Genomic DNA, 11239 nt, shown 5'->3' with positions numbered 1-11239 from the left:
TGCATTTGGGAGCCTTTTCTCATCTGTAAAATGGGTGTGGTCCCTGCTCAGTCTTGAACCATGAGCCAGGGCCTGGGGGAGCTGATGGCTGGAAAGGTTTGGGAGGTGGGGGGCTGCCCTGGAGACCCCCGGCCATCCCCACCCGGGCTAACCTCCCTCCAACCCCCCTTTCTTCCTCCTCCTCCAGAGTGAATGAAGAAGAGGGAAAAAGGCAAAATGTGGTTTGTGAGGGGACGGTTCATGGGCATCCATGGGGACCCCCAGTATCTTTCCAGGAAATTGGACAGGGCAGGGAGTGCCAGGTTGGGTCAGCCGGCCCGGGCACTGAGGGCTGGCCCTGCCCGCCCGCCTCCCGTTCCTGGGCTGGCTCTCTGTTTCCCAAGAAATTTGCTCCATCTGCCCCATGAGGAAATGGTCACCTGGCTGGGGTTTGGCCCAACCGCCCCAGAAAGGATCCCGGTGGGCGGTGACCCTTTCAAGGTGGCGGGGCTGGCCCTTTGGTCCCCAGCCCCGGAGGGCAGCCAGGCGTTGTGCCCCTCATTGTAGGGAAGAAGGGGTTTGTAGATCCCCTGGGAGGAATCCTTGGCCACCGCCGGGCCCTCAGGGGCACCCGGGCCTGCCCTCAAGGCCGGACGGTTGGAAGAAACACAGGCCACCAGTCTCGAGATGGCGCCCAGCTCCTGCTGCTCCCGAACAGCCGAGGGGGGAAGGGGCCAGCTGCCCCTTCAGGAAGAGGGTGGAGAAAGGGAGGGGGCCAGAGGAAGGGGGCTTTGCATGGAGCGCCAAGGAATGGATAAGGCCAAAGGTGAAGGAAGAGGGTCCATAAAGGACTGTTTCATTTTTAAAAACCTTAAATGCCGAAACTTGGCTGGAGACACTGGCAAAACGGCTTTTTTGTAATTAAAATTAAATTTTTGTTTTGTCCTAAGGTATGGAAATAAAACGTTCTTCCCTGTCCTGGTTCCAGGAGTCAGAAGGGGCCGGTTCAAAATGTGGCTTCAAACCCTGGCTGTGGGATCCTGGGAAAATCATGGTGCCTTCTGTCTGCCTCAGTTTCCCCATCTGTGAAATGGTTCTGGAGGGGATCAAATCAGATAGTAATTGTAAGGGCTCAGTGCCTGACACAGGACAAGGTGAAATAAAAATCAACCATTTTACAGCTGTTTTGATGGGGGACCCGAGGAAGCCGCTTTTTGGTCTGTTCCACCCCTTTTTGGGAGGGATTTCCTGTCCCCAGTTCAAAGCTGGCCCCCTCCCTTCTTGGGAACCTCTGGGGGCCCCCACTGCCTGGCCACCACCTGCAGGCCAGGCGGAGAAGGCCCGGCTGCCCTTGGCCCCGGCTTTGTCCTGTTGCCCCTCCTGGGCCTCCCAGTGGGCCTTGGGCCAAGGGCTTTTGCCTTTCCAGAAACCCCCCACAGGGAGAACATGCCACGGGCCCCAGGCAGCGGCCTCTGTCCTTCTGCCCCCAGTCTGAGCGTTGTCCGCCCCTGTAGCCCCTTTCGGCTCACGTCCTCCTCTATGCCATCCCGAGGCACCGGTCCTCCCGGCCCCTGGCCCCAGCCTGGCCTGCCCCAAACAGTTTGAGGAGGGCCCCCTTAATCGTCTGCAGCTGGGGTCCTCTACCTGGCTGCATGTGGGGTGGGCCAGGGCGGCCCCTGTCCTCCTCGCTGTGCAACTGGTAAGCACCTAGGCCTGCAGAGCCCCAATTACTGCCCAGGGCTGGGGCTGGTTCCCAGGGAGTCAGGCAAGGCCGTGTGGGTCCCCCCGGGAAAGGGAAGAAATGGCGGGAGAAGCCCGCCCAGCTCCAGCTCCCACGCCCAGGCTTGTGGGAACACCCCAGTCCAGGAACACCCAACTATGGGTTCCCATTTAAACAGCTGGAATAACCCTGGGGGGGTGAGCACGTGTGTGAGGGGAGGGCACAGCGCCCGCCCCGCCCAGCCCACTGGGACCGGGGCCCCTCAGGGTTTCTCCCCAAAGGCCTGGGCCGGGGCTCCGTGTCGGGGGCCTCGCGGGCCCGTGGGGGTGGGGTCGGGCGAGGGGCCTTGGGTGAGGCCGCGTTGGGGCCCGGCCCGCCTCTGCTGCGGGAAGTTGAGGGCCGGGCGCCGTCACTGGAATGTGGTTGGGGTCCCCGCCCCCTCTCCCCACCCCCATTTCCCCCTCCTCCCTTCTCCCGGCGGCCCCAGAAGCTCAGCCCTGACATCAGGCTCCGGGCCGGGCCCAGGACTGTGGGAAGCTGGCCGGGGGCTTTTGGGAACCAGCCGCCACCGCTGGTTTTGCTGATCCCATGTATTTATTTTCACACTGGAAGGACCGGGAAGGGTCCAAGCGGAGAAAGGCTGGGGGAGCCCTGGGGAGGGCAGATTGTCCCCCTCAGGCCTGAGCGGGCACAAACCACAACTGGGACCCAGGGCCGGGGGCCAAGAACGGGAGACTGACGGCGGCGGGGTCCGGTTGGGCAGCCATCTCTACCATCCGGGGGGGGCGTGGGGAGGGGCGGTGGGGTGGGGCCAGGGAGGGGCCGGCCGGCGGGCCTGGGGGCCCGCCCCCCCGAAGAGGCCCCGATACCTCCCAGCGACGAGCGGGCGGGGCCGACAACAGCCGCGGGGTGGGGGGTTCGGGCCCCCGCCCCCCCTGGCCCCGCGAGTTTCCGGGCGTGGGGGAGGGAGGGGCCGGGGAGGCCCGGCCTTGGTCCCCTGCGGGGGAGCGCCAGAGGCTCCTTGAAGACCTCGGCTCTTTCGGGCCTCAGGGACCCGAGAAGGGTCTCCCAGCTGCACTTCCCTCGGGAGGGTTGGAGCCGCCGGTCCCGGTTGGTCCCGTCCCCGGGGACCAGAGGAAAGTTTCCTTCCAGTGCTTCCCTGAAACCGCGGGGCCGGTCCCCAGGGCCCGCCTGGGAACCCCCGGGGACCGCCTGTGGGAGCCCCAAGGGCCGCCCCCCGGCCGTGAAAGAAGGGAAGGGGGGAAAGGCTGGGGGCCAAGCAAGTGGTGGGGAGGGCCCCTCCGCCCGGCCAGATCTGGCCCAGGCCCGGCCGGGGACAGGAGGGAGCCTCGGGTGACGGCCACCCCGACTGCCCAAATCTTTTCCCTTCCTTGCGGACTCCAGCCCGCCCCCCTTCCCAGTCAGAATCCGCCTTTCCCCTTCTGCCCCAGCCCCGGGGCAGGGGGCCCCTTTTATTCCCAAGAGGCTGCCTTGGCCCAGGTGGTTCGCTCCAGTCCCCAAGGCCCGGGGCTGCCGGAGAACCCCCGGGGGGGGAGCCAACCCGCCGGGGAACCCTGGGGGACCCAGAGAACCCATGGGGCACCTGCCTCAGCAAAGGAACCCAGGGGAGCACCAGCCTCAGCCAAGGAAGCCCTTTGGGGGGGCACCTGCCTTGGCTGGAGGGAACTGGGGGGCACCTGCCTCGGCCGGGGGCACCCCAGGGGAAATTGGGGGCACCCACCTCTGCCAGAGAGCCCGGACACCCCCGGCTGGAGGCTGGGAAATTGGCTCAAGGTCGCTTGATTCCTTCCGGGTTCCGGGGTCCCGTTGATGAACCCAGGTTGGTGTTCCAAGGGGTCCAGTTGATCCTTTCCACCTGCAGAAAAAAGCCATCCGGGGAGAGGGCCCCCCTCACTGGCCCTTTTCCCTGTCCCCTCCCCCCCTTTCCCTGGAGTCCCCGCCTGTCCCAAGGGTGCTGGAGGGGTCCCGTGGGACCAGGGGCCCAAAGGAGCCCCTCCGGGTGGCTCCCGGGAGGCCGGCCTCCCAGACGGCCTGGGGTTCCAACAGCCCCCACACAGAAGGCTGTTAGTGCCCAGCCGCCCAGAATCAAGACTTAAAGGGGGAATCCCCCCACCAAGTCCCAAGTCAAGGTATGCTGGGCACAGTGCCAAACACAATGGGTGCTTATAAGCGGTAGATGGGTATTGATTGGATGTAGAGCCTGATGGCGGCCCCCGGCTTATCAGCAGCTCTAGGTTTGGGAGGGAAAGACCCCGGCCTCTGGGATTTAAAACTTGCCATCTGACAAAAATTGCCAAAATTAAATTAGATGGCAGAAAGTAGGGCCGGCAACACCTAACACCCTGTACCAAGTTAAAAGTTGAAAATGGGCCCCATGGTTTTAGGACCTAAAGGAAGATACTTTTCGACAAAGAGGAGGGAGCAAGGGTAGGTCCTCCTCTCCAGATCCGTGGGGGATCTGGGGAATTTTCTCCAAGAAGAACTAGAGAAAATGATGAAATGCAAAATAGGATCATCTCAATTAGGTTAAATTAAAAGGGTTTGTACAAACAAAACCAAACCCAGTCAAATTAAGAAGGGGAAATGGGAAAATGGGAAATTTTTTTTTATGTTTCTGATAAAGGGCTCATTTTTTTTGGATTATAATTTCCAAAGGATAAAATGTTTTATGACATTTTGCAACAGGTTTAATTGTTAAAATCTTCCATATTCAAACTCAGATAATTTTAAAAGAAAAACTTAATTGAAGAGCAGTCACATAAAACGGGCACTGGAGAAGTTGCCGTCATCCTTCTCCCAAAAGGCAGATTACTTTCTATACAGTTCTACCAACACATTTCCCATGTTGAATGGCTGATAAGCTGAATGTGGATTTTTTTTTTAATGCAACCGGAGTCCCGAGGTTGGCTTCGGAGCCGAGGGATGAAGTCCCCGGGATTTTCTTGGGAAAGACACTGGACAAACACGTCATCAAATGAAAGGCCAGGCTTTACTCCTGCCCCCGCTTGCTGGGCATGGCAAGCGGTTCTCAAGAAAGTTTGGCCTCGACCAACGTGGCTGAGCCCCCCAGGACATCCAGGTCCCCGGCTTCCTGGGCAGTGAAAGTAAAGACCTTGTTTCTAAAACAGACAGAAAACAGACTCATATCTATGAGAGTATGAGCCATTCCTCAACTGAGAGGCGGTCGGAGGGTATAACACTTTTCCAGATGAAAAAATTAAACCATTTCTGGTTTTATGAAAAAAAAAAATGCTCTAAATCACTATTGATCAGAGAAATGCAAATTAAGACCACTTGAGGCTCCACCTCACACCTCTCCCTTGGCTAAGATGGGGAAGGAAAGGATAATTGTTGGAATGTTGGAGGGATTGGGAAAACCGGGACACTGATGCAGTGGGGTGGGTTGTGAACGAATCCAACCATTCTGGGAGAGTGATCTGGAATTATGCCCAAAGGGTTATAACGTTGGGCAAATCTTTGGATCCAACAGGGTCAATCTTTGGAATCAAGTGGAATTGGATTAAAAAGAGATTAAAAACGGAAAGGGGCCCAAACACAGGCAGGAAGGCGGCAGCCCCCTTTTAGTGGCCAGGACCTGGGAAAGCAGCAGGTGCCCGCCCACCAGAAGGAATGTGGAATATTACTGTTCTGGGGAATCGGCCCGGCGGGTGGATCCGGGAGGGAGGGAGAAGGACCAGGAGGACATTGGGCAGGGCAACAAAAACCCTGTGGAACCATCAATCCCGTGGCCCGGGCTCTCAACCAGGGGGGGTTGGGGCAGTTCCGAGGGGACTTTGGGATGGGAAAACGCCAGTCACATTCAGAGAGACCGGAGACCCGAATGTGGGAAATAACGCTTCCTTTTTGGCTGCTTTTTTTCTCATGTTTTTTTCCCCTTTGGTCTGATTTTTCTTGGACAACATGATGGAAAGGTGTTGGAAAGGACTGCAAGGGTTAACCCCTCTGTCCAAATGGGCTGCCGGGGGAGGGTCGTTAGGGGGAGGAGGAGGGTTAGAAATAAAGGCTTACAAAAAATGAATGCTGGCCATCTTTACATTATTTGGGAAATAAAATACTCCAATCATTCTGACATCTAATGGATCTTGTGTGTGTGGCCTGTCTGTCTCTGCTCTCTGGCGCTCTCATCTGTTTCTTGTCTTTCGTCTCTTTCCCTCTGTCTGTCTTGTCTCTCTCCCTCTCTGTGTCTTTTCTCTTTCTCTTCTCTGTGTCTGTTCTGTCTCTCTTTCTCCCTTTGTCTCTGTCCTCCTCTTTTCTCTCTCTCTCTCTCTTTCTCTCTCTCTCTCTGTCCCCCCCCTCCCCTCCCCCCTCCACCGGGGCTCACCGGAAAGCACCACCTGAAGTCCTCCCTGCCATCAGGAGTTAGCCCCCTGCACCAGTTTTCCCTGACCGGGAAGGCCTTCCTCATGCAGTTCAGGAAACCCCCGTGTCCAGGATGGTGATGGCTCTCGGGGAGGAAAAAGATGAAGGAGGGTCCCAAGGGCTGGGCCTGGAGCAGCCCCTGACCTGGCCTCTCGGGCCCGTTGGGTCCAGAAGCGCCTGGGGGGACGGGCCGGGGCGAACGTGGTGGTTCGGACAAGGGAGGGGGATTGGGGGCGAAGCCTTCCCGGGGAAAAGAAAGGGCATGATCTCCCGAGGGCGGCCCCTGTCTCCCCGGGCCTTGGTCTCGCCCAGCTGGCCGGGAGGTGCTGGGGCGGTCTCTGAACCTTCCTTTGGCATCTGGCTCATTTCTCCTGGCCCCAGGCTCTCCTCCTCAAGGCGCCTGCCCCAGGCAGCAGCCTCCAGGTCCGGCCCCTGGCGCCGGCCCCAGGCCGTCCTTTCCTGGGCCCCTCCTCCGCCCAGCCTCTCAGCCCCTGGCGTCGGTTTCCAGGGCGCCCAAGCCAGCCCGGGAAGAAGGGGCAAAAGTGAGGAAACCCCGGCCATAAGACTTGGGGGCCCCCCCAGCTGGGGCCGGCCGCCCGGGGCCCCCCACCTTCCCTGGCCTGGGTCGGCCCTGGCAGGCTCCGCCCCGGACCACCGCCCCTCCCACCCTTCGTCTGGTACCCTCACGGTGGCTTACCCCCAGCCACAGGGGTCTCACCCGCGCTCCCACACCGCTCCCGTGCGCCGGCACACATTTCATCCTTGTGCCCCTCCCCTCCCGCACCTGGGCTTCCAGATGTTCTTGCCTCCCGATCTTGTTGGCGGTCTCCCCCATGAGGCGATGAGCATGGTTGAGCAGCAGGATGTAAGGTCAAGGATGACGGGGACAGCAGCAGGATGATGAAGACGGCCTTGAAGTGGTAGGCTCCGGTGAACCCAGGTCCCCCATCCATGGTGAACTTGAAGAGCCCAGGCAGGTGGGAGGAGGCTGTTGTAGGGGCTGGGCCGGGGCTTTCAGCCGGGGGCCGCCCCCGAGGTCTCCGTTCGTTCTTTTCTGTCCCCATCAGTGTCACCACCGCTGAGGGGCCCATGGGGGGAATCGGGGTGGTAACCCCGATGCCTGAGACCCAAATGCCCGGGACACCTGGCGCCCGAGACCCGGCGCCCGGGGACACCCCGGCCTGAGACCCTGGACGCCCGAGACCCCCGAGCCTGAGACCCCTGACGCCCAAGACCCCTGATGTCCGAACCCCCATTGCCCGAGACCCCCTGACCCAAGACCCCCTTGCCCGAGACCCCCAATGTTTGGGAACCCTGGATGCCCTGGGGCCCCGTGCCCCTGAAATTCCCGGCACCTGAGACCCTTGGCGGCCAGGGCCTGGCCCTCCCCACACCCCGTGGGGCCTTCCCTCCCGGCAGAGGGCCCTCCCCCCAGGACCCCAGCGTCAGCCCCCACGCCGGCCCCCTAGAGCCCCCCGGACCTCCTGGCCACCTGTGGAAAAAATCCAAGCAGGAAGGAGTGTAGACAAACATAAGCGGCACAGGTCTCTCAAGATCATCTGCAAGAGGAGGGACTTGCCCAGAGTGGGACCCCTGGCCCAGAAGGCCCAGGGCCCCAGACCCTGGGTCTACTTTGTCCCGTCTCCCCAGACAAGCTGGGCAGCGGTGGAACCAAGCCCTTGACCTGCTGTCAGCCCCACGGGGAGACCCCGCGGTGCCTGTGGAACAGCTGGCCGGTGTCGGGGTCGCACCCCCCCACGCCCACCCCGCGTTTTAAAATGATGGGGGCTTTGGAGGCTCCCCAAAGCCGGGAGGCACAAAAAGGCCCCTCCCCTTGTGGGCCCCAGGAGACCCCCCGGCCGCTGGGCACCCCGGGCCTTTGGGCAGAGGCTGGGGGAACCAAGGCCTTCCTGTTTGTCTCTAGCCGAGCCCCAACCTTTGGTGGCTGGGACCAATGCAGGCTCCTGGAGACTTTGGGGAGAACAGGAGAAGGAAGGTTGCCTCCTGGGGGCAGGCATGGGGCAGGAGGGAGGCCGGGGCTGCTTCCCCTGAGGGTCTGCAGGGTCCTGGGTTCCCTCTCTGCGGGGAGGCTTTTGTCTTCTAGTTTCAGCCTCCTCCCTCCTTCCCTCCCTCGGGCCCCACTGGAGCGGCTCCGGGGGGTGCCTCTGGGGAGACCGGCCCTTACCCCGGCCCGGCCTGGCTGAATGTCTGTGGCAGCCGCTGCCTGTTCTGATTGGCCGGTGGTGGGGGCGTTCCTCCCAGCAGAGGCAGTGACCCCCCATTTGTGCTGAGTGAGCTTTGCCTCCGTTCTCCTTCGAGTCTGAGCCCTTCTCCCACTAACAAGGACAGCTGGTGGTTGCCGCCTCCCCACGTGAGGACTGTGCCAGGTGCTCGATCCAAAATAACTCAGGGAGGGCTGCTGTTGTCCCATTGCGGAGGGAAAACAGAGGCAAGTGGAGCTGACATGAGTCACCAGGGCCACACAACTGGGGTCTCCGCCAGGTGGCGCCCTGATCCCGCTCACCTCACTGCCCCCACTGATTAAAATTAATTAAGAGCCCTCAAAGGCAGCTCTGTTGTGTCTGTCTCGGGCCCTGGGCCAGCACAGCGTGGGCGCCTAATAAATGCTTCTTGGCTGACGAGCCACCATGGTATGACTGTGGGCACTGTTCCCCTTGGGGGCTCACGAGGTCACCTTCATTTGTTCTGACCCCATGAGGCTGGAGAAGGGACGGAACTTGGGCCTGCTCACCGCCCCCGGCTCCATCCTTGAAGACCCCTCCAGAGACCCCACCAAGGAGACCCCCAGAGACTCCCCAGAGGGCCCCAGAGAGCCCCTGAGACCTCCCTGGAGACCCCCAGAGAGCCCCAGAGAGCCCCCAAGACCTCCCCGAGACTCCCGAGGGCCCCCTGGGACTCCCCAGAGAGCCCCAAGACCACCCCGGAGACCCCCAGAAGAGCCCGGCAGGGCGGCCAGAGCCCCAGGACTGCGCCAAACAAGCTAGGCCTGCGGGGCCATCCCGACCCACCTTCTCGATCATGCGGAGTGATGCCCATCTGCTGGAAGCCAGCGTGTAGTAGAGCATGTTGGTCCAGCCCATGGCCAAGAGAACACCACTGAAGGCCACGTACTTTGTAATGGCTGAGTCAAGCGCCACGGATCAGCAGGAACAGGGACTGGACAAAGCTGCAAGGGGCACGGCCGGTGGGCTGAAGCCCCAGTCCCCGCTACTTTTCTAAAGCCTGGCGGGCCCTGGGGAGCCTCGGCCTCTTAGGGGCTAAGCACGGGGCGCAGGGCCTCTGGTCCTTCCCCAGCCCCGCCCCACTCTGGCCCCTTGCCCGGGGCCAGCCCCACTCAGGCCCCTGCCTCCGGTGCCTGATGGGGACAGAAAGGGAGATCCCACAAGCAGCAAACCGCCTCTCTGACTGCGAAATAGAGCGGGCAGGCGGCCGAGGGCCCAGCTCTGCTGAAACGCGGTCCCAGCCAGAGAGGAAGAAGGTCTCCTCCTCCGCAACAGAGTCCTTGTTGCCTTGGGCTGACAATGCCCCAAAATCCAGTGGCCGGGGTCCTGGGGGCGGGCCAGGGCCTGGCTTGTCCTGAGGGGCGTGGGTCTGGGGGGCCTGAGGCCGGCCTGGTGGGGTCTGGGGGGCATGGGGGGGCCAGGGCCTGGGGCATCCGCACAAAGCACATCCATAGCTGACATTTCTGTCACAGGGGCCTCCTTCGGGCTCCTGCTGGATTCTGGGCAAGTTCCTGAGGTCAGAGACCATGGACAGCGTCCCAGAGCAGCAGGGAGGCCAGAAGTGGGCCCAGATGGGTGGGAGCCCAGCCTAGGCCCCTGCCCACTGATGGCCCCGAAAGCTGCCTGCCCTGGCGGCAATGCCAGCGGGCAGCCAAGGACACTGTTTCCCCCACCCTCGGGAGGTGACCAGGGAAGGGGCTCAGATGCTGTCCGGGAGCCCACCCCTTTCCATGGGTGAGACCTGGTTCCATGAGCTCAGCACTGGGGGGCTTCTCTATCACCTTGGCTGACGTGTGCCCCCTCCCCATCTCCCCGGGCTCTGAGAGGTGACCTCCAGGGTCAGGCCCAGGAGGGCCGAGCTCACCTTTGAACTTTGAATAGCTGGGGCACCTCCCTGCCCTACTGGGCGTGTGGCCGGAGGCTGCTGGGCGGAGGAAGGGGCCCCAAGGAAGGGGCCCGGAAGGGAAGAGCCCGTGGCCTGCGCCCCCCTGGGGACCCTGGGCACCACTCACAAGAGCACTGTGTAGCTGTCCACAAACAGAGTCTTGAGAGAAGGCCTCCGGCAGAAGTACTGGATCTGCAGGGCACAGAGACCCACGGGTGGAGGGCAGCTCCCATCCCAGCTGCCTCTGCCACAGAGCCGGGCTTTCCTGGCAGGGAGCCAGAGCGCACGCTGGGATGGGCTGGGGTGCCTGGCCCCACCCCTGCACCGCTGCATCTGGTGCTCAGGCTGGCCCTCCCTGCTCTCCCCACCCGATGGCCCTCCCTGCTCTCTACCCACCCGACTGGCCCCTCCCTCATGGCCAGCACACTCCCCTGGTTTTTGGGTCCCTGACTGGGGCGGGGGCCCTCCCAGGTCCCGCCCTCATTCAAGGACCGAGGCCTTCCGCCTCCGACCCCATCCCAGGTAGCCGTGGGCCGCCTCAGACACATTCAGGATAATATGACCCCTCTGAAAGAAGTAAATGCCCCCCAGAACCGCAGCAGTTCCCGTGGCGGAAGCAGGCGCCGAGGCTTGTGGTCGAACTGAGGGAGGCGAGAGGAGAGGGGGACGAGGCGCGTGAGGCTGCGGGGGGCCAGGCCGGCCGGGGACAAGCCCTTCGGCCACTCGGGCAGCGGCAGGAGCAGCGCCGAGGCCCCGCCCTGCCCTGCCCGCCCCAGCGACCCGGGTGCCATGGGCCGGTAGAGCGGCGCCGGAAGATGACCATGACACGGGTAGAGGAAGTTGAAGTAGAAGATCGCTTGGCGGTCCCACTGTCCTGCAGGAGCGGTTCAGGGGCTGACCAGCAGCATGTCGTGGCGGTTCTGGGGCAGAAGGGCTCAGCCTCTGAACAGCTGGCAGAGGCCAGAGCCGAGACCCGCCTCGACACCGAGGGAAACTGAGGGCAGGGGGAGG

At 62.2% G+C, this 11239-nt stretch overlaps 1 protein-coding gene across 1 annotated transcript; it reads right to left on the bottom strand.

Annotated features, from left to right (window-relative positions):
* Window positions 1–308: 308 nt before the first annotated feature.
* On the bottom strand, window positions 309–7356 carry LOC116422156 (collagen alpha-1(I) chain-like). Its single transcript, XM_031957319.1, has 8 exons — window positions 6798–7356; window positions 6076–6340; window positions 4770–4839; window positions 3661–3781; window positions 3441–3575; window positions 2569–3273; window positions 1536–1725; window positions 309–723 (listed from the first exon to the last, which is right to left on the bottom strand). Exons 1-8 carry the CDS (start codon window positions 7354–7356, stop codon window positions 309–311), a joined length of 2460 nt encoding a protein of 819 aa, XP_031813179.1.
* Window positions 7357–11239: the final 3883 nt, after the last annotated feature.

This window comes from Sarcophilus harrisii, chromosome 3 (genome assembly GCF_902635505.1).
Source record: "Sarcophilus harrisii chromosome 3, mSarHar1.11, whole genome shotgun sequence".
NCBI lineage: Eukaryota > Metazoa > Chordata > Mammalia > Dasyuromorphia > Dasyuridae > Sarcophilus > Sarcophilus harrisii.
The sequence above is the reverse complement of the archived record's forward strand: the minus strand, read 5'-3'. Positions and strand labels throughout refer to the sequence as shown.